This window comes from Cherax quadricarinatus, chromosome 79 (genome assembly GCF_038502225.1).
Source record: "Cherax quadricarinatus isolate ZL_2023a chromosome 79, ASM3850222v1, whole genome shotgun sequence".
Taxonomy (NCBI): domain Eukaryota; kingdom Metazoa; phylum Arthropoda; class Malacostraca; order Decapoda; family Parastacidae; genus Cherax; species Cherax quadricarinatus.
Window position 1 is genome coordinate 7503454 of NC_091370.1, and position 24140 is coordinate 7527593.

The window sequence follows — 24140 nt, forward strand, 5'->3', positions numbered from 1 at the left end:
ACAGCAGGGGGCCCAACACTGACCCCTGTGGAACACCGCTCGTGACGCTTCCCCACTCTGATTTCTCCCCATTTATGCAAACTCTCTGCTGCCTATTTGTCAACCATGCCTCTATCCAGGAAAAAATTTCTCCTCCTATTCCATGTGCTTTAATTTTCCTCAATAGTCTCTGATGTGGGACCCTGTCAAAAGCCTTACTGAAGTCCATATACACAATATCATATTCATTACCATGATCTACCTCCTCAAATACCTTAGTGAAAAAAGTTAATAAATTCGTAAGGCAGGAACGCCCCTTTGTAAAACCATGCTGAGATTCGTTGATTAATTTATGCTTTTCAAGGTGGCTACGAACTGCCTCGGCAATTATTGATTCCATAAATTTTCCCACTATGGAGGTTAGGCTTATTGGTCTATAGTTCGAAGCTAAGGACCTGTCACCTGTTTTGAAAATAGGTATCACATTTGCCATTTTCCACTTATCTGGCACCATGCCAGTTTGTAGTGATATGTTGAAAAGATTAGCCAAAGGTGTGCTAAGCTCCTCTTTACATTCCTTTAGAACCCTTGCATACAGTTCATCAGGGCCTGGGGATTTGTTAGGTTTTAATTTATCTATTTGCCTAAGGACCATGTCACTTGTGACCCTAATCGTGCACAGTTTATTATCGTCCTGTTCTACATAATTTATCATTACTGGAATATCGCTGGTATCCTCCTGTGTAAAAACTGAGAGGAAGTATGTGTTAAAAATTCTACACATTTCCTTATCACTGTCAGTGAGCTGACCCGAGGAACTTTTGAGTGGGCCTTTCTTGTCCCTGATCTTACTTCTGTATACCTGAAAGAATCCTTTTGGGTTAGTCTTCAATTGTCTTGCAACTTTAACCTCATAATCTCTTTTTGCTTTTCTAATTCCCTTTTTTATTTCTCTCTTTAACTGAATATATTGATTTCTTAATTGCCCCTCTCCTCTTTTGATTTGCCTATATATGCCTCTCTTTTGACCAATCAGATATTTTAATCTATTGTTCATCCATTTAGGATCATTTTTGTTTGATCTGATTTCCCTATTTGGAACATAATTTGACTGAGCAGCTAGAACTATGCCCTGGAAAGCATCATATCGGCAACCATCACCACCTACCTGACCCTTAGTCTGGTCATTCCAGTTCAGCCCGCCTAAGTAATTTTTCAGTCCTATGAAATCAGCCAAGCGAAAGTCAGGGACGGAGACTTGATTGCCATTATTAGGGGAATTCCATGATATATTAAAACTGAGTGATTTGTGATCACTTTCCCCAAGCTCATCATTAACCTCAAGATTATTAATTAGTGTTTCCCTACTGGCAAGAACCAAGTCAAGGAGGTTATTTCCCCTAGTTGGCGCTGTCACAAACTGTTTTAAAAAACAATCCTGGATCGTATCAAGAAAGTCACCTGACTCTAAATTTCCTGTCAAATTGCTCCAGTCAATCTGTCTATAGTTGAAATCTCCCATTAGCACAACATTTTCGTATGTAGATACCTTACGAATTTCGTCCCATAGAAGTTTACTGCACTCCCTATCAAGATTTGGGGCCCTGTAAATCACACCCAAAATTAGTTTTTCTCGGCCCTCGAGAAGCTGTAACCAAACAGATTCAGTGGCTGACGCTTCTAATTTAATATCTTGTCTAACACAACAATTTAAATTGTCTCTGACATACATCGCTACTCCACCACCTTTCCTGTTGACCCTGTCAGTGTGGAATAATTTATAGCCTTGTATGTGACATTCAGAGGGCATCTCTCTATCTTTCAGATTGAGCCAGGTCTCTGTTATAGCAATAATATCTATGTTTCCTGCACTTGCAATTAATCTTAGCTCATCTATCTTATTTCTTACACTCCTGCTATTAGTATAGTAAACCTTAAGGGAGCTAGTCCCTTGCTGCCCTCTGCTGTCCCCCTTTGTTTGCTGACCTGATCTATTGTCTTTATTTATAACTTCATGCTGAATGCCTTTTATACATTTACTGTTTCCAACCCTAGTGTTGCAACCTGCTTGTTTCCCACACACACCCATACCTCTATCTTCCATCAGTTTAAAATCATAGGCATTTCACCAATGGCCTTCTCAATCGAGTCTGCAAGTGCTACCACCCCTGCCCCAGAGAGATGTACCCCATCCCTTGCATACATATCATGTTTGCCATAAAAGTTGTTCCAGTTGTCAATGAATGGGATTGCAAGTTCCTTGCAGTATCTGTCTAGCCAGCAATTTACACCAATTGCCCTAGACAACCATTCATTTCCTACTCCCCTTCTAGGCAAGATGCTACATATGATTGGGATCCCTCCCTTAGACTTAATGAAATCTATAGCTGACCTGTACTTATCTAGCAGCTCTTCTCTCCTACCCTTCCCAATATCATTTCCACCAGCACTGAGACAGATAATGGGCTTGTTCCCATTACCTGACATGATATTATCCAGCCTGTTGACAATGTCCCCAACACCAGCTCCAGGGAAGCACACTCTATCTCTCATCTTCTTATTCCTATTACAAAAAGCACGGTCAATATATCTTACCTGAGAGTCACCAACCACAAGAAGGCGCTTACCTCCATTAGCAGGGGCAGTAGTACCCTTACCTTCACTGGCCACTGAAGTACATTCATCCTGGAGAACAGAGAAGCGATTTCCTACCTTCAGATCTTCACTCTTAACTTTCCTTACTCTGATGCGCCTCCCATTACTGTGAACCACTCGCCACTTGTAGCAGGTGCTGGGCTGCACCTCACTGCTGGTAGCCGTTGCTACCTCCCCAACTACAGCCTCCTCACAGCGAGAGACAGACTGCACCTCACTGCTAGAAGTCTCATTCCCCACAACTCCAGCCACCTCACACTCTCTCCCAGACCCATTGAGGTGGACCTTCAGCCTCCTAATCTCCTCCTGGAGAAGCAAGACCTCCTCCTCACCACTCACTATAAGCTAAGGATGAAAATATTTTAAAGTATGTAATCTGTGTACCGTATATGCTTTTCTTAGGCCTTTATGATAGTGTAAACATGTTATCAGGCTTTTATACGTATTTATACGTAATTTACATTGATTTTTGCTTTACAGCGGTAGCCTGGAACCTAACCTGCTGTATAAGCAGGGCCCTCCTGTATATGTGTATTATATTTTACACAAGCAAAATTATATAAGGCACAATTTCATGAAAAGAGTACAAACCTCTGCCACAAGCCTGGTGACAAGAGTCTCGCCAGCTAGTTGAACTGCTGTCTTGGGTTTGCCATTCCAGTTCTGAGTTACAGGTATTTTGCCATTGTGTGTACTCTTCACTCCACTACATGGTCCTGGTTTGTCCTCATCTTCATCCTCCTCCTCATCATCAATAATATCTGGCCCACTAGAGGCAAAAGTCGCTCATGTTACCTCATCAAACAAATAATTCTCATGTACACAAATTTTTTAAGCATCATGACAATGTAAATATGACACTTATGCATCACTAGCACATGGTATTAGGCAATATTTCGCTCTGGGAAACTTTGTCAATCCAATACAATGTAGGAGAGATTATTCATAAATACAGGAGTCCAGAAATGTGGCATGTTCAATATATCAAGCTTGGCCAGCCTGGTGCTACCCAATGCAAGACACTGCAGTCAGGTGACCTAACAGACACATCACTGACACAACACCCCCCTGCACCTGTCTTCTCTTCTCATCCCATATGTATACTGATACCTCCATGGGGAAGTGGAACAGAATTCTTCCTCCGTAAGCCATGCGTGTCATAGGGAGTGACTATAATGCTGGGAGAAAAGGGCTAGTAATCCCTTCGCCCCATGGCCTGGCTGGCAAAGCTCTCACTTAAGATGCAGAGGGCCCAAGTTTGATTCCCGGAGGGGGTAGAAACATTTTGACACATTTCCTTACACCTGTTGTCCTGTTCACCTAGCAGTAAATAGGTACCTGGGTGTTAGTCGACTGGTGTGGGTCGCATCCTAAGGGACAAGATTGAGGACCCCAATGGTAATAAGACAGTCCTCGATGACACACTGCCTTTCTTGGGTTATCCTGGGTGGCTAACCCTCCAGGATTAAAAATCCGAACAAAATCTTACCTTAATATCCTGTATAAATTACTAAATTTAAAAAGAAAAACTTTCATTTTCTTTTTAGGTCACCTGCCTTGGTGGAATATGGCCAGGGTGTTGAAAAAAAAATGTATACTGATAATCACTCATGCCCAGTACTGTACTGACAAGTGGCTAAACTCCCAGGAGCAAAGTATTTCCTAATAATATTCTAGTGCTGCACAAGTGTATTATTACAGTCTGTATATGTATACTGTAACAGGTTGTTGTAACTATTATATGACAAGTTTGTAAGTTTACAAGTTGTTAGTAACAAAGGTACTCCCATCTATGTGAGCACTATAAATCAAGGGGCAATGTGATAGCAACATTATGGGATTTTATGCTCAAATAGGAATATAAAAGAAAAAAAGAATGAAGATTAATGAAAATCTAATTAAGGATAAGTGGTATATAAAGAGCTCTTAACATAATTTTACTTAGAGGAGGGAAAGGGAGATCACTAATTTGGACAAATTTATACGGAGAACATCCTGAATTAGATGAGGGCACAATGCCAAAATTATTCATATAATCTCATGACAGAGATTCCTATTAAAATTTCACCCATTTAAGGCATTCATTCTTCAAGCAGTTTGCAGTAATTGATCTCAAATACAATTTACCATCTACTGTCCAATCAGATAAAATCTGATAAATAAAGACTGGAATTTGATCTAAAAATATTTCTATTAAGTTTTTTAATTCAAGGAAGGGAGGGGAATACTGAAATATAAGACCATTAGACAAGCTGCTAGCAAGAAGCTCCATTCACTGATAAACATAACACTTTGTCCATTTTAAATGTGTGACAGACCAGGAAGAGCAAAATAAGCGACTTTTAATAAATACCCAAACACTTTTCGACAGCAGAAGAGTACCTATATAAACACAACACACAAATATACTGCTCACAAATATACAGCCTCTCCTCACTATGCAACATACTCGTTTACTGACGCCTCGGATCTACAATGGGCTCTTTAACCAGTATTCATACCTAAATAATGCATATTAGAGCTGATTTCCTCTATTCTCTTTATTTCACTATACAGTACACTACTGAATAAACATTTAAAAATATACCAGAAATGTCATAAATGGTGCAAAGGTGACATTAAAACAATATCAAAGATGGATGACACATACTCACTACCATTATAGTATGCCCCTCACTTAGCGACAAATTCGTTAAACAACGTGGTCTCGGAAATGGAACTCCGTCGTTAAGTAAGGAGAGGCTGTATTTAAAATGAGTCGACTAAGGAAGATCAAAGCAACTACACTATATAAGCAGTCTTAATCTAAAATCCAGAAAATAATGAAAATAAAAATGCTCACTTACATAACATTTAGCTCAATGCCCTGATTCTTGAGTCCAGTGATAATCTTAGAGGTTTGGTCATCACTGAATTCCCCACTGAAGTCTGTTAACAGGACTATCTTCTTGCTAGTGAACCGTCCTCCACTGAAAGAGGAACATGCTTAATTTTACTATTCTGACTTTTAGTATTAAAATTTAAATTACTACTGTACCTTGTTCAACAATTCACTTATTATAGTCACAAATGAGTGCTAAACCTGTAGGGGTCATACAATGCCTAGGAAATGAGAGGTAATCAGGTTAGATTTGAGGAAGAAGGTAGCTCCAATTCCTCAGATCAAGGCATCCTCCTTGAAGAGTGAATCACTTAAGAAGTTGTCACTTGCGCTTAAAAACAACACTACGGTGACAAATGCCTCAGCAAGTACTGTATACAGAAGTTAAAGAAGTACAAATCTACAGCCAAATGTTGTACACCAATAGTCGCAGTAAATGTAAGAAACTCTTAGGCAGTATAACCTTTGATATCTAATTGTGGCCTTCTCTGTAATCCTGTGATCCCTCTAAAAAGCCAGTCGCATTTAGGAGCAGAAATAAATGATACAGAGTTTCAAATCATTCCATATAAAACCTTAAAAGGTAAATTATTTTTATTTATTATCACACTGGCCGATTCCCACCAAGGCAGGGTGGCCCAAAAAAGAAGAACTTTCACCATCATTTACTCCATCACTGTCTTGCCAGAAGGGTGCTTTACACTACAGTTTTTAAACTGCAACATTCACACCCCTCCTTCAGAGTGCAGGCACTGTACTTCCCATCTCTAGGACTCAAGTCCGGCCTGCCGGTTTCCCTGAACCCCTTCATAAATGTTACTTTGCTCACACTCCAACAGCACGTCAAGTATTAAAAACCATTTGTCTCCATTCACTCCTATCAAACATGCTCACACATGCCTGCTGGAAGTCCAAGCCCCTCGCACACAAAACCTCCTTTACCCCCTCCCTCCAACCTTTCCTAGGCCGACCCCTACACCGCCTTCCTTCCACTACAGACTGATACACTCTTGAAATCACTCTGTTTCGCTCCATTCTCTCTACATGTCCGAACCACCTCAACAACCCTTCCTCAGCCCTCTGGACAACAGTTTTGGTAATCCCGCACCTCCTCCTAACTTCCAAACTACGAATTCTCTGCATTATATTCACACCACACATTGCCTTCAGACATGGTAAATTGTAGGAAACAATATCTATAAGAAAGGTAGTGTGGTGCTGCAGTGCAAAAAAAGCCTGGGAAAAGTACTACACTCTACTGTACTGCCAACATGAGAGGACACCTCATCATTTATAGTAAACACTTCTACAATGAAACTTCACTTTGGGCAATTTGATTCCTAAACAAACTCAGAAAGTGCAACCAAAAAGTTTATAGCACAGGAAAAAAATCTCAATATTATGCACTATAAAGCACTAAAGAATCAGCTAATGTGTGAAATATTAGTACTAAAAATACATTAGAAAGCAAAATTTGCATCAGGTATCAATGCAGATATTGTGCATGTGTATGCTTATTTGTAATATAAAGAATCCCAATGTGCTAAAAAAAAGTAAGACAAACAACAACCTGCTAATTATCAGGTGGTCTAACAAGACAGTATGGATAACTGAGGCCCTGTGTGTTAAATGGTTCAAGTCTTATTTTATTTCAGTAGTTAAGATGCACCTGGCCAGAAAGAACCTTACATTCAAGGATCCCTTCATTCTTGATAACTTCACAGCCATCCTATGATCTTACAGTTTATGGAACCAAATAAGAAGGGCTTACTGGAAAGGCTTACTGTCTTTCCTCAACACTATGTAACAAATGGCAATTAGCCAACAAACTAGAAATATAAAGCCAACATAGCAGTCATTTTATTGTATGATGTTCTACCCTAAACTGAGCTTTATCAAGACCTGATAAAACCCTGTTTAAGGTGAAACAACATCTAGTAAAGGAGCTTACTTTGATGTGTATGTTTCTGCACTAAGCAGGCGCATAATTGTGAATGTACCATACACATAGGTGAAGATTCTAACAGCAAATATGTAATCAAAAGAAATTAATTAACATTATTACAAAAATTTAGTTAATTATCATACTCACTCTGGATCATGTAAAAGATCCATACCAACCACCAAGGCATCTACCCAGTCTCCTGTAGAATTTCCATAAGGGAGATTTTCAACTTCATTTATCAGCTCCCAGTCCACTGTGCGTAGCTCCCGCAAAACTGTTGAGGGGACATTTGGCCCCATAACATACATTAATTTACAAATAACCCATAATAAATGGTAGGTTATTAATCTACAATGTGAATACAGTAATGAGCAAATACTTTACAGTCAGCTCTTTCATAAATCTCTTCCAGCATGCTTTTTTGTAAATGTCATTGAAAAAATGCATCCAAAGCTGAACAGAACATGAAAAGGCCTTTGAAATACATGTTATTCCAGTCTGAATGCTCTTTTTCAGTCTCATTTGCAAAATGAGAATATATAGAATAGCTTGAAAAGAGCTTACTTGTATTTAAATAAATCTGAATATATAAATTCAAGGTTATAAAATCAGTCCTGGCATATACGATTTTCTATGTGGAGCAGGAGTACATATATAGAAGCCAGTACTGTACTGTACCAAGAGTCATTTATATTATGGGGATAATCCTGTAAATATCTTGCTAGAAAACTCTCTTCGGCCATGTAACATCACGTTCACAATATAAACTCTGGATTAGTTATATATTCTATTCGAGTGCCCCGCCATATGAGTTTTTCAGGATACAAGCAGTCGCTCGGTTGATTTTTTGTTTCTGGATATGAGCAAAAATTCAGGATGCAAGCTTCCCCCTCAAGGGAGGTTTCTTGATGCTGGTGAGGGGGTTCTTGATCTAGAGAATTGGATCTGTGCCCCAGTTCCCTAACTTAATAATAATAATAATAAGCAAGTTTCAGAACATAGCCACTAGGTGGCACAGTCAACGCCACAACATCAGCTGAGCTGTGCAATGTGTTTATGTCGCTGTGGAAGCATTTCTCATGTTATTATTGCCAAATTTCTTTTTTCTAACCATAGGTCCTAAGAAAGTAAGTGCAAAGGACAGTGCTGAGAAGAAAAAGAGGATGATGTCCATGGAATTACAGCATGAAACCATAGATAAACATGCGAGATATATGGTAGCAGTAGGAGCTAGTAGCAAGTAGCCTATCTTCCACTCTCCACCTCCACCTCCGCCAGCATACGTACACTTTATAAAAAATTTGTATTTCTTTACATTCTCTATTATGTTTTTATACAATATTTCTTATTTATGAAACTTATTTATGAAACTAGTATAATTAGCCTCACAAACACTCCATTTTCTCTTATAATAAAAGCATGGGAAGATATATCAACAGGAGAGGGAATGGATGCCACCATCACCACTCACCATATTATGGCCTATTTTATTCATTCTAGAGTTTACTGTATCATGTTTCTATGTTAATTATATATTGTTTATTATGTCACATTAGATGAACTGTGATAGATAAATAAGCCGTAGAGTTGATATTAACATTATATTGAAGTGTATTTTGTCATACCTCCTGAGAGCAAGAATTCCGCAAGAACAGATTAATGGCATTTCAATTAATTTAAATGAGGAAAATTGACTCAGCATACGAGCAGATATGAATACAAGCAAGGTCACAGAACGGATTAAACTCATAAGCTGAGGTTCCACTGTACCTTGATCTGAGTAGTGAGAAAAACACTAGTTGCAAGAGAAACCTTTGTTACAAGGTTTCAATCTGGACAGAACTTCAAGAAGTCCAGTCTTGGACAAAAAGTCATACTAAAGGTTTCCCTACAAACATGGTGCCTTTTTCACTACCTCACTATTTATCCATTCTGCTTTCCTTGAATTTGGTCTCATTGCTATTAAATCTTTTCTCTTTACATCACAATTAAAAGTTACATGAATATAAAATATGAACAAAAAATGCTGTATCACACACACTGTTTGTTTGGGTTACTGTATGCATACTCACACACAAACCTGCAGTCCTGTTAATTTAGATAAGCACAAGCAATCTGATACAGTGGAACCTCAGTACTTGAACTTAATTGATTCAAGATGGCTGTTCGAGTGCCAATCAGTTTGAGGAGAAGACAAATTTTTCCCAACCAATTTTCTTTTTGGTTGGCTGTTATCACTAACCCTCTTAGGCCCCATGGTGACATTTATACAAATAAAAAAAAAAACAAAAAAAATGCGAAGAAAAATGAAATAGTTTACAGCAAAGTTCTGGCAGGTCGTATTTGTTTGGTCAAGTGCCAAGCAAACAGTCAACTACCAAGTGTTTTACTAAGGCATTCAAATACGGAATTGTTCAAGTACGGAGCTGTTCAAGTACCAAGGTTCCACTGTATGTGCAATCACATTTATGAGCTTCCTTATATTATTATATGCATTACATTCATAGGGAAGTGCTAAACCCATAAGGGTCATTCAGTGGCTAAAGAATGTGAGGTAATTAGGTATGGTCCAAGGAAAGGAAAGGAAAGGTAGCTCCAATTCCACAGATCAAGTACCTTTCACAGCATTAACCCTTTGACTGTCGCGGCCGTATATATACGTCTTACGAGGTACAGTGTTTGACGTATATATACTCATAAATTCTAGCGGCTTCAAATCAAGCAGGAGAAAGCTGGTAGGCCCACATGTGAGAGAATGGGTCTGTGTGGTCAGTGTGCACCATATAAAAAAAATCCTGGAGCACGCAGTGCATAATGAGAAAAAAAAAACTCCGACCGTTGTTTTTTTTTAATTAAAATGCCGACTTTGTGGTCTATTTTCTTATAGTATTTATGGTTGTATTCTCATTTTCTTGGTCTCATTTGATAGAATGGAAAACATATTATAGAAATAGAGGTGATTTTGATTGATTTTCCTATAAAAGGAACCTAGAAATGGAGCTCAAAGTAGGGGAAATGTTTGATTTTTGCCAATGTTCAAAAGTAAACAAATGATGCCATTGTCCAATAAATGTCCAACTAGCCATTCTAATATGCAGTCATGAATGGGTTGATGTTATTTATACAATTATTACAGTATTGCAGTAGTCTGCATAATAGTAAGTCTTCTATTTTTTGTTTGAATAAAAATTCAAAATAGAAAGCAAGAGTAATATCAGAGGGGCCTGGAGAGATGACTGATGAGCAAAGAAAATGTTATTTTAGAGCCAGAAATGTCTGCATTGTTCATTCTGGACCTTATTTTGAAATTGTCATATTTTTAGTTTTCGTGAAATTGGCCAAATTGCAAATTTCTGACCACATTATTAGGTAGTTGAAATTGGTAAATGGGCAATTTCTTGTACTCAATCGATAGAAAAAATGGAGTTCTAAAGAACTAGCTATGAGTTTGGGCGACTGGAACAATGGAATTAGCCGAAAATAGGGCTCAAAGTGGGCGAAATCGCCGATTTGTAAACAGCGCCGAGGTCGCTAACTTCGCGAGAGCATAATTTCGTCAGTTTTCCATCAAATTTCGTTTTTTTGGTGTCATTACAATCGGGAAAAGATTCTCTATCATTTCATACGAAAAAATAATTTTTTTTTTTTTAAATTTTGCGACAACAGGAGACACCTCAGGATTGGGGGTTGCGACAGTCAAAGGGTTAAGGCACCCCCTTCCCTCGAAATGTCCTCTGCCATTTCAAGAAATTTGCCCTTTCAATGTCAGTCACATAAATCTATGTGGTTTTGGTCAGTACGTATTACTCATGTAGATCAAATTTGCTGTAAGCAGCAGATTTTGGCCTAGACATAAGAGAATGGATCTGTGCAACAGGTTTGCTCAGCATGAAGAAAATCCTAGAGGGAAGATTGCTTTAGTGGCTGAAATGTTTGCTTTGGACTATTTTTAAATTGCTATATGTTGAAAATACTGTATAGTAAAAGTACCCAAATTACTGACTTCTGAGTGCTTAATAGGACAGTTCTAGTGGTTAATAGTCTCTTGTTATCAATGGATAGTACCATATTGTGCCTTTTAATTATTTAGTTTCATTTTGTTACGGTTTACTGCAATATTTTAAGCAGAAAGCAAAATATGTAACAATAATGTGAAGATACCAGTTGAAAGAATACTGATGCTAATGCCTCACCTGTGATGTGCTGATATTGGTCAGCACTTGCTAAGTTGTTGTTTGTGCCATTAGTACCAAACAGTACTATGCCAACCAGGTCTCGACACTTCTCAGCAAACATCTATAGATTTTTAATTTGTTATAATAAAATCAACGCAAAAGTTTTTAATTTTATATGTAATGTACTGTGTATTCAATAAATCTATGCCATCTCAAACCATTCATCTAAAATAAAAAAAGGTACTACCCAGAGGAGGACACATTCACCTCCATTCATGCAATAGCTGTCTTGCAATAAGTACATACTTGAATATCACAATTCCAATAACCTTCCAAACCACAACATCCCCACCAATCCTTCTGGGTGCAGTAACTGTATTTCATCCATCTAGTGCTCATGTCCTGCTGTCCGGTTTCCCTACTTTCGTCAGTGTTACATTGCTCGTGCTCAAACAGAACATCAAACCTCAAAAAAATCACTCATCTTTATTCACTCTAAAGCTAAACACACACTTACATACTGTATATAAAAGTAATTACCTTTCGTTGTAAAATATTTATTAAACATTTCTTGGACTGGGAGAAGAATGTTGCATCAACACCTGCTCGAACACCAGGGCCAACATCCATTACCACTACAATGCCCTCCTAGAAATCATCAAAATTTTTAATTATTTTTAACTGTTATATACAATTTAAAATACAGTATATGCAGTAGTTTAATCTCTTACTCAACAAAATTTGCAAGAGTGTAAAATTAACCATATTACTGAAAATCATAGTTGCACTGTATAGCATGGTGCAACATTACTTGGTACATACATTATTGTACAAATTTAGAATACTGGAAGATTTCAAAAACTTATGGAGTTTTGAGTTAATCTCTGTTGTTAAGGCTTTTCCTATTTCCAGTGGCACCCCATGATCAGAATAAAATATATTTATACATGTATAGCATTTATTTCAATGCAATACCTTCTAGATTACAGCATGTCTTGTGGCTCAAATAAGAATAATTTCCAGTTACTGTATTCAAGACTGCAAGGTGTGATGCAGTACAGTATGTCTAATTTGGCACTCATTGTGTATTACTAAATTGCAAGGTTTTTCTTTGTTGCTAACAGTAGCCTCTTCAAAGTCAAATGCATTGCAAGTTATTGCACAATATACAATACTTTGAAAGCCCATAGAATTACCAGCATTTTGGGAAAGCTTAGACTAGTATTAAGACTATAGTTTTTTTTTAAGTGGGTCTAGTACAAGATATTAACGAAGTTGAGACAACAATTAAGGAACAAGTTCAAGACAATGTAAAGGATGAGTGGTGCTAGTTTATGAAATTACAATATAATGTAATTAAATTATCTTAGTGAGTTATCCTAGTTTCAGTTCTAAATAATTTGCTACAGTATATACACCCATTTGAAATTATTTATGAGGTCTAAATAAGCTTATGTTCCTAGCAGACTGCTGTGGGTGGCATCCCAGGGAAGAGGACCAATGGACCCTAATTGGAATAAGGCAAAATGACATTGCATTATTTTGTTACTTCAGGTTAATAATTGGAACAAAATCTTCTTTTCTTCAAAACATGATAATAACTGCAGAAATTCTGTTTCATTTGTTTTATTTACTCCAAACTTGCTTGCTCAGGGCTAAAATGGTAGCAGCCTCAGCTCACAACTGAAAGATAGGATTCAGTCCCAGAATGAGTGGCAACGTTGGGCATGATTTTTTGCACCTTTTACCCAAAATGCTGTGCATACTAATGGCCTTCAATTTATAGCTTTATTGTAAAATAAATTGAAATAAACTCTGTTTGTTGTCCATGTTCACCTATTATTATTATTATTATTATTACATTCATGGGGAAATGTTAAACTCATAGGGAATATAGTACCTGGGAAAATGGGAGGCATTCAAGTTTGATCAAGGGAAGAGGAGAGCAGGTCCAATTCCTTGGATTAGAAACCCCCTTCACCAATATCAAGAAACCTCTCTTGAACTACCCTGTTCAGCTAGCACTAATTAGATACCTGGGTGTTAGATGACTGTATCAATAACAAATATAGCTGTACATTGTTTAATATTACATTATATTTAGTGTGAAGATAATTACAACTACTTTTTGAAAATTAGACATGTGCAACATCTGGGTATCTTTACTGTAGATGTTTCACTATCCAGTGGTTTTATCAATATAAATTCAAGGACATAACTGGCAGACAAGAACTACATACAAAAAATGAGGTATGCATTCCCTCAGCCTTGGAATTGGCGTGAAGAGCACCGTAGTCTTGCTCTTCACACCAATTCCAAGGCTGAGGGACTGATTACCTCATCTTTTGTACATACAGTAGTTCTTGTCTTCCAGTTATAGCCTTGAATTTGTACTGATAAAACCACTATATGGCGAAATGTCTACAATAAAGATACCCAGATGTTGCACGTGTCTAATTTTCAGCTTGTTGGTATTCTATACCATTCATGCACAATTATTTTTTGATAACAAACCCTAACATAATGTAACCAATCCTAACCTAACTTGTAGCCTGGCTGCCAAAGTTCTCACTTCACATACTGAGGGTCTGGGTTCAATTTCCAGCAAGGGCAGAAACACTGGGTGTGTTTCCTTACACCTGTTGTCCATAGTCACCCATCAGTAAAATGGGTACCTGGGTGTTAGTCGACTGTTATGGGTCACATCCTAGGACAAAACTGACCTAATTTCCCCGAAATCCTTTGCATAACAAGTGGCTTTCTATATAGTAGTATGTTATTGATGTCAGCTATGCCTCTATACCTTGTACATGTACTTGTAGAAATAAAGATAATTATTATTATTATTATTATTATTAACTTAAACTTACTCCTTTTTTCTAGGTTAATTCAGTTATGATGTACATTACACTTTTTTACCATTTGCATAATAACACAATCTCTCTACTGTAAAACCAACTTAATAGTACTGTACAGTTCAGACTAAGTAATGGCTTAAATATGCCAAGGGGCAGTAGTCTAATATTACTAGTCAATGGTCAGATTGAAACATTGTCGTAAGTTTCTTTCTCCTATGTGTGGGTTATTTGTGTACTGTTCCAGGCTTGGTACTGTGCCTTTTTGTTCACTATTATCTAATCTTACTATGTCCATTGTGTACCACTCACTTAATGCAGGAGAATTTACATAACCATTATTTAAGATGAAATCCAAGAATCTAATCTCAACACTGACTTCTGGCCATTTTTGGGTCGCAAGGAAGATGCCTTGATGTAGGTGAAGAACTCGATTCAAAGAATTGGACCTACCCCTCCCCTTCCCTTCCTTGGATCAACTCTGTCTCAGTCACCGAAGCACATGACTATTTTAGGTTCAGCACCTTTACAAAAATTCAATGTATGTCAAAGGCCCTAAAATCTGGAATACCCTACCTGAGAACTCTAGAACTGCAGACACATTCATCACCTTCAAAACTACCATTAGAAAACATCTTATCTCCCTGATACACCCCGTCAACTAACTACACGAATACCACCTGGTGGTTCACACTTACACTCACTCACTCATTTGACCATAAACAGAAATATTAATCTCAATCTTAAAATAATGAATCCTGTGATATTCCAATACTGAAACTATGTACTGTGCCAAAACAAAAGCATTCACATTGCTAAACTCACAAACTAGTATTTAGTCACTTAGCCATAATACCAACTTACCTCATAATTTGTAATATTTTACAATTAAGAATAAAACTAAGTCTGCCCGAAATGCCTAGCCATGCTAAGCGTTCTAGTGGTACACTCTGTAATCACTATTTTACAACATGTAAACCACACAATAACCAAATTTCTGTAAACTCAGCATTGTAATCCTTATAGAGAATAAACTTTGAATTTGAATGAAATAAATAAAGTATGGGGAGGACATCCTGAGGGAGAGGATTATAAAACCATGATGGAAATATGATCAACAGTATAATTATAAAAATGCTATACAATACTGACAAACAAATGAGTAAGAAACATGTGCAACAGTTTGGTATGTTTATTATTAATAAAGTCAACAGTCTGGTATCTTTATTACTGATAAAACCAACAGTTTGGCATCTTTATTATTGATCAAGTCAATTATTATTATAATCAAAAAGAAGCGCTAAGCCACAAGGGCTATACAGCGCTGCAGGGTAGGGAAGGAAGCAAGGGAATTGGATGGCAGAAGGGAGGGGGGATGATCAGCAGGTTACAGAAAACAGCGGGGCAGGGGTTAGTACGGGGGTAGAGGGTAGCAAGAGATACAAGTAGAAAGGGCTGAAAGTATCAGAATTTGTGAAGTAAGTCAGTCGTTGTCAAAAAGTCAATGAGAGAGTCCGGATGAAAGGTGGGTCCATCAGCGAGAAGGGAAGGTAAAGAGAGAGCAGCGGGGCGAAGACGACGACAGAGGTAAATTCTGCGTGCTCGTTGATAAAGTGGGCAGTCCAACAGAATGTGGCTGACTGATAATGGAGCTTGGCAATTCTCACAGAGAGGAGCAAGACGCCTCTCCATGAGATATCCATGAGTAAGACGAGTATGGCCAATGCGAAGACGGGAGAGAGTAGTCTCCCAACCTCGACACTGGTGATAAGAAGACGGCCAGTAACCTATACTCGGTTTAATAGACTGAAGTTTGTTGCCGAGCATAGTAGACCAACGTTGTTGCCAACGGGTGTGAAGGTGGGAAGATATTACAGCAAAATAGTCCGTACATGGAATACCTCTATAAGAAACTGGTAGGTCATGTACTGCTGACCGCGCAGCAGTGTCTGCCTGTTCATTGCCCTGCACGTCAACATGACCAGGGACCCAACAAAAAACAATATCTTTATGCTTAGTAAAGATGCGGCGTAGCCAAAGTTGGATACGGAGGACTAAGGGGTGAGGTGTATCAAATTTTTGTATAGCCTGTAAAGCACTAAGGGAGTCTGAGACAACCACAAATGATGACACAGGCATAGATGCAATACGGATAAGTGCTGTAAGGATGGCATATAATTCAGCAGTAAAAATACTAGCTGAAGATAGTAAATGCCCTTGTACGACGCTGTCCGGAAACACTGCTGCGAATCCTACGCCGTCAGAAGACTTAGAGCCATCTGTGTACACAGCAATGGCATGAGAATGAGAGTGAAAGTGGTCAAGAAAAAGAGAGCGGGAAGCGACCGTAGACAGTTGGGCTTTCGAGCAAGGGAGGGAGAAAGAACAGACTCGAACAGCTGGAACTTCCCAGGGGGGTAGGGAAAAGTGAGATGCTACATGTACATAGAAAGGTGGTAGTTGAAGAGAAGACAAGAGCGAATGAAGGCGAAGAGAGAAGGGACGGAGTAAGCAGGGGCGGCGAACAAATAAAGAATGTCTACTAATATCAGTGACCATTCTATAAATGGAAGGATTGCGGAGATCATGAGAGCGTACATAGTAGCGCAGGCAATGGGCATCACGGCGATCGGATAAGGATGGAACGTTCGCTTCTGCATAGAGGCTTTCGACAGGGGAAGAGCGAAAAGCACCAAGGCATAAACGTAATCCTTGGTGATGAATGGGGTTAAGGCTAGAGAGAGTAGCAGGAGATGCCGCTGAATAGATCTGGTCACCATAATCAAGTTTCGATAAAATAAGGGTGGAATGTAGGTGAAGGAGGGTTCGACGATCAGCTCCCCACGAAAGATGAGCAAGGGTTTTAAGAAGGTTCAGCCGGCTGTGACAAGTTGCCTTCAGAGAGGTAATGTGAGGTTTCCAGGATAACCTACGATCAAAGAGGAGGCCCAGAAACTTGACTGTATCACGTTCAGGGATACGTGAGCCATAGAGGTACAAAGGATGATCAGAGATGACAGAGCGTCTAGTGAAAGTGATTTGGTGGGTTTTAGTGCTGGAAAATTTAAACCCATGTGTGGTGGCCCAATTGGAAACACGGTCGACTGCATGCTGGAGAGAAACTGTAAGGAGGTGACAGTCAGCGCCTGCACAGGCAATAGCGAAGTCATCAACATAGAGTGATGACCAAATATTTGATGGAAGACTAGAGGCCAAATCATTAATAGCAAATCATTAATAAGTGTTGTGCTCAGAACACATCCCTGAGGGACACCTTCAGCTTGGACAAAGTCCGGGGAGAGCACATTATTAACCCGAACACGGAAATGCCTGTCAGTTAAAAAGTTCTTAAGGAAGGATGGTAGATTGCCTCGAAGGCCTAAGGAGTGGGCTTGGGCTAAAATATTATACCTCCAAGTTGTGTCATATGCCTTCTCAAGGTCAAAAAATATGGCAATAACTGAGTGGTTATTCGCAAAGGCATTACGAACATACGTATCCAAGCGCAGTAAGGGGTCTATGGTAGAACGTCCCTTACGAAAGCCATATTGACGAGTGGAGAGACTGTTGTGTGTCTCTAAATACCACACTAAACGTCTATTTACTAGACGTTCCATTACTTTGCAAACTGCACTGGTAAGAGCAATGGGACGATAGTGGGAGGTTTCATGTCCCGTAGTGCCTGGTTTGCGGAAAGGGAGAACAATGGCGGATTTCCACAGCTGTGGAAGAACTCCTTGTGACCAAATAAGATTGTAAAGGCGTAATAGGACTGCAAGGGCTGACTGATGTAAATGTTGTAGCATACGAATATGAATGTCGTCGGGCCCAGCTGCCGATGGTCGACAAGCTGAGAGTGTTGCCTCCAGTTCTTGAAGTGTAAAAGGCACATTATACTGTTCTTCTCTGAGAGAAGAAAAGTCCAAGGGTGCTAACTCTCTGGCAGACTTTGAGGAAAGAAATGAGGGGCATAGATGGAGTCCCTGAGAAATACGGACCAGATGATTGCCAATTTCATTGGCAACATCTAGTGGGTTTGCTATATCAACACCGGCAACCCGCAGAACAGGAGCCGGGTCAGGAGAATATTTACCACTCAGTTTTCGTACTTTTTTCCAGACTGCACTCATAGAGGAAGCAGAGGTGATGGTGGAGACATAATCTCGCCAGCAAGTGCGTTTAGCGTCACGGATGACACGGCGAGCGATCGCACGCTTCTGTTTAAAATCAAGGAGTCGCTCTGTGGTTCTATTGTACCGGTACCTGCCCCATGCAGCGCGCTTCAAACGTACTGCACGAGCACAAGCAGGAGACCACCAAGGCACGCATTTCTGAGAATGCCTGCCCGAAGTTTGGGGTATAGAATGAGAAGCTGCGGTGAAAACGGAGGACGAGAAGAGGTGTAAAAGCTCATCGATGGAGGACGAAGAAGGAACCTCTTTAAAAACAGTCAGGTGTGAGTAAAGGTTCCAATTTGCCCGATTAAATTGCCAGCGTGGGGTGCGAAGAGGTGGCGAATATGAAGGGGAAGTAAGAATGATTGGGAAATGATCACTGTCATGTAAGTCCGGGAGAACAGACCAAGTAAAGTCTAATGCGGCGGAGGAAGAGCAAACTGAGAGATCGATGCAAGAGAGAGTATGAGTCCGAGGATCAAAATGGGTGTGAGTACCTGTATTTAAAACATGGAGGGGGTGGGTGGCAAGAAAAGCCTCTAACTGAATTCCACGGGAATCACAGCGAGACCCTCCCCAGAGGAAATGGTGGGCATTAAAATCACCAAGTAACAGAATCGGTGGCGGTAATGACGAAACAAGGAAGGCAAAATCCGGAATAGATAATGCCCGAGAAGGAGAGAGATATAAAGAACAGAGTGTATACCACCTATGTAAGTGGATACGGGCTGCTGTGTAATGCAGCGAAGTATGAATAAATAGCTGATGGTACGGAATATCAGTGCGGAGAAGAAGGGCACTTTCATTAAAGGTCCCATCAGGAAAAGGATCTGAAGAATACAATAAATTATAGCCTGAGATGTGAGAAATAACAGCAGAGTGTAATTTTGGTTCCTGTAAGCAAACACCAACAGGGGCAAACTGGGAGAGTAACATCTGAAGCTCACCCCGATTACCCCTGAGGCCGCGTATATTCCACTGTAAAAAGGCCATGATTGGCAATGATAAAGATACTTGAAATCCGCAGGTAAGGGTTCCTACGGACTAGAAGGGTTAGAAAAGTCCACATGCGGAGGCAGTGGAAAATGTTCAAGCAGCGAAGGAACGGTGCGCTGTGAAGAAAGGAGTTGCGCAGATGGAGCAGAGGAGAGAGAAAGAGCGGAAGGTGGATCAGTGTCCATTGATGGTTTGGTCTCTGCAATATATTCAGAGATTGCTTCAAGTGTTTCGGAATTCAGAGATGTCGTATGGGAGACAATATTGGGAATGGTAGGGGGAGGATGAGTAAAGATTGGAACTGTATTGGACTGTACCAAGGTAGGGGGGGGCGAAAGGGTGGAGGGAACTGGAGAAGCGTGGCAGGGGACAGAAGAGACAGGAACCTGGGAGGTGGCAGAAGAGGAAGAAACTTGGGAGGGAACAGGGGAGGAAGGTACATTACGAGGAGGAGGGTGAACCTCTGCACTTGTAACTGAGCCAGTGAGAGGGGAAGAACTAGGGACAGAGACAGGGAGGGTAAAATGAGGAGGTGGAAGATGGGTAGGAGGTGTTACCGGACCTTTTTTTGACTTTTGAGAAGTAGAGGGACGATTGGGAAGAGGTGTCGTACGAGGTCTCGTCGATACTGAGGCTTGTAAGAGAGAACTCGAAGAAGCGAGATTAGACTGAGGCGTTGAAGTAGGGACGTCTGAGCCGAGGACAGCAAAAGGATTAGATACAGGAGTGATTATGGGAGAGGTAACCACAGAGGTGGGTGTAGAAGATGGGATACCAGAAGTGGGGGGACGTTTTGAAACACGGGAATAAGAAACACGTGGGAGTCTCCCTTGGAGGCGGAGATGAGAAACTGCCATGGCATAAGGGAGACCTTCTGTCTCTTTGAGGTAACGGATTTCCCGCTCGTTTAAATAGACCTGACAACGGCGAGAGTACGAAGGGTGAGCCTCATGACAGTTAAGGCAAGAGGGAGATCGATTGCAAGACGTATTAGAATGGTCATCGGCACCACAGACTGGGCATTCGGCGATAGATCTGCAATATTTCGCTGGATGGCCAAATCGCCAGCAATTTCTACACTGTTGTGGTGTAGGGATCACCTTTCGAACTTGTAACCGATGTCCTGCTATATAAACGGAGGATGGGAGTTCTCGGCTGTCAAAAGTTAAACGAGCCACATTGCTAGGGTATCGTCTCCGCCCACGGGCAGGAAGAACGTAAGTGTCTACCTTGAGGATTGGGAGATCTTGGAGTTCCAGCTGTTCTAGAATGTCGGTGCCACATGTCTGGAAATTTTGTTGAACTATGGTATGGGGCAGAATAACGGTACCACTACAAGAATTGAGGGAATGATGTTTTTCAAGGGTGACAGGAACAGTATCTATATGGGAAAGACGAGAGAGCTCACGAGCCTGGGTAGCATTCTGTACGGTAATGATGCGCGTACCGCTCTTAAGAGCATGAAAAGAAATATCTTTACCAACATGGCGTAGGAGTGCCTTGCCAATACTATGGTCAGAAAGATAGGCAGTAGAGGAAGTTGGTCGTAAAGTGAAGAATTTAGTCCACTGTTCAGTCTGAAACTGAGCGTGGAAAGGTAGTGAAGGACGTGTCGATCGTTTCTGAGAAGAACGAGAAGGTGAAGGTGGAGAAGTATCATCAGCAGGTAATTGTCGTTGACGTTTAGGTGTGGGACCAGAGTTGGTCCGACGTGGAACGGGTCGGCGATTTGAAAATTGCCGCACCGTAGAGGGAGAGGCCGGAAGCATAGTCAGAGGAGAGCGAAGGTCTGATAAATCGAAGGAGTCAGTCGAGGCCTCAGTACCTGAAGCGGGTGAGGAAACAGCACCGGCAATAGGTACAGAGGCATGAGGAATGTCTGAAGAGTGGTCCAAAGACGAGGCGGGGTCAGAACGGGGTGCGGTATCAAGAAGGGGCCCGGGGGTACCAGGTTCATGGACTAGGGCTGCCATGGTTAGGTTACTTCTTTCTTTTTGTTTTTAAGAAAAAAAAAGAAAGAAGAAAAGAAAATAAAAAGAAAAAAAAGAAAAAAAAAGGGGGGACCGGGGAGGGATAGTTCCTAGGAGGAATGAAAGGGCCAGAAATCTCCCTCCGCGCCCAAGAGGACTCGACACCGCTAGTAGCGCAGATGCAGCATGGAACCCGTGCCATACCCTACCCTTCATGCCAGTAAACCAGCAATCTGGGATAGCAACCTCACATCTGCCGAGCTACCTCGGTGGACAAAAGAGAGGGCGGCCGGATATCCGCCACAAAGCATACCTCCTTCAGCCACCACCCCCGGAATCCGAAAGGTGGCTTCCAGAGATACACCCGTCGCCCAAAAGACACCCAAAGCTACTCCGGGATACCGGAGAGGGATCGGGACATCCCTAGGCAATCCAGATTCCACGGCAAACTACGCCACCGCCAAGAAACCTCAACGGAATGGGATGGACCCCGGTGTCCTTTCCCCTACCTAGGAACTAGCGCGCCTGTGGAAGAAATCACGAAGGCTAAAAAGAGGAAGGGCAAAAGGGAGGGGTGAGGAGGAGGAGGAGGAATGGAAAAAGGGGAGGATGGGGAGGATGGGATAGGGGAGGGGAGAATGGGGGGTAATTAGGTTCGGTCTGAGGAAGAAGACCGACAGGGCTAATTCCTCAGACCAAGAGCCTCTTCACCACGCCAAGGAGCCCCCCTTGAAGAGGATTGATCAAGTCAAGTTTCACATCTTTATTATTGATAAAGTCAACAGTTTGGCATCTGTATTACTGATAAAGCCAACAGTTTAGTATCTTTATTATTGATAAAGCCAAGTCTGGTATTTTTTTTATTGATAAAGCCAACAGTTTGGCATCTTCATTATTGATAAAGTCAACAGTTTGGAATTTCTATTATTGATAAAGCCAACAGTTTGGCATCTGTATTACTAATAAATTATTATTATTATAATCAAAACTAAGCACTAAACCCACAAGGGTCATACAGCTATTATTGATAAAACCAACAGTCTGGTATCTTCATTATTGATAGTCAACAGTTTGGCATTTTTATTATTAATAAAGCCAACAGTTTGGTATCTTTATTATTGATAAGCCAAAAGTCTGGCATCTTTTTTATTGATAAAGCCAACAGTTTGGTAGCTTTATTACTGGTGGCTAAAGCACTCGCTTCACAAGGCGAGGGTCTGGGTTCGATTCCCAGCCAGGGTAGAAACATTGGGCGCGTTTCTTTACACCTGTTGTCCATGTTCACCCATCAGTAAAATGGGTACCTGGGTGTTAGTCAACTGGTGTGGGTCGAAACCTGGCCTAATTTGCCCAAAATGCTCAGCATAACAAGCAGTTTTCTATATAGTAGTATGTCATTGATGTCAGCTAGGACTGTATACCTTGTACATGTACCTGTAGTAAATAAAATTATTATTATTATTATTATTATTATTATTATTATTATTATTATTATTAACTAAGCACTAAACCCCCAAGGGTCATACAGCTATTATTGATAAAGCCAACAGTGTGGCATCTCTATTAATAATAAAGCCGGTCTAATAATGACGACTTTACTCAATTATCCTGGGTTAATAACCCTCCAGATTAAAATTTTTATTCCATGTATCTTGACTACATTCATGGAGCGCTAAACCCTTAAGGGTCATACGATACCCGGGGAATGGGAGGCTTCAATACAAGGTCAGCTTCAATACAAGGTCAGGAGAAGCCTAATTCCCTGGATCAAGAGCCTTTCACCGAACCCCCAATGAATTATTATAATCATAACCAAGCGCTAAACCCGCAAGCGTCAGGACCCCCAATGGATACAAGTCACTGACTTTTTTTGGGGTTACCTAGGTAATTTACATTTATAATAATTGTACTTGTGTGTTACCTGTGCCTAAATAAAGTTACTTACTGATCAACGAACCTTACTGCCTAAATTCTTACCCCTGGTTGAACCCGAGGTGGCATTGTTGATCAGCAGCAGTGGTATCACAGGTACTACAGCAGTGGTGTCACTGGTACTACAGCAGTGGTGTCACTAGTACTGCAGCAGTGGTATCACGGGTACTACAAGTGGTGTCACTAGTACTGCAGCAGTGGTATCACGGGTACTACAGCAGTGGTGTCACTGGTACTACAGCAGTGGTGTCACTAGTACTGCAGCAGTGGTATCACGGGTACTACAAGTGGTGTCACTGGTACTACAGCAGTGGTATCACGGGTACTACAACAGTGGTGTCACTAGTACTGCAGCAGTGGTATCACGGGTACTACAACAGTGGTGTCACTAGTACTGCAGCAGTGGTATCACGGGTACAACAGTGGTGTCACTGGTACTGCAGCAGTGGACCACACAGCTACACAAGGTAAAAGTACTGGTGGAGAGTCTTCCTGCTGAGTATAAGAGGATCACTGACAGCTTACACTGCCTTACGGTCTCACGCTCGCCTTCCCGCTGTACAGAGAATATATGCTG

General features: G+C 40.7%; 1 protein-coding gene across 4 annotated transcripts in view; it reads right to left on the reverse strand.

The window, feature by feature from the left end:
• The window catches only part of Ku80, a 57390-nt gene extending 33474 nt beyond the window's left edge, over nt 1-23916 (reverse strand). The window contains exons 1-7 of one of the 4 annotated variants that reach the window (XM_070101873.1): nt 23609-23916; nt 12176-12283; nt 11654-11756; nt 7608-7734; nt 5481-5603; nt 3226-3403; nt 2692-2940 (exon numbers count right to left, since the gene is read on the reverse strand). In XM_070101873.1, coding sequence (XP_069957974.1) covers nt 2692-2940; nt 3226-3403; nt 5481-5603; nt 7608-7734; nt 11654-11756; nt 12176-12283; nt 23609-23632 — 912 coding nt within the window. In that variant the 5' untranslated portion in view covers nt 23633-23916. Of the gene's footprint in view, nt 1-2691; nt 2980-3225; nt 3404-5480; nt 5604-7607; nt 7735-11653; nt 11757-12175; nt 12284-23608 lie in introns of all 4 variants that reach the window. The other 3 variants (XM_070101872.1, XM_070101871.1, XM_070101874.1) reach the window with 3 other exon arrangements.
• Between the last annotated feature and the right edge of the window lie 224 nt (nt 23917-24140).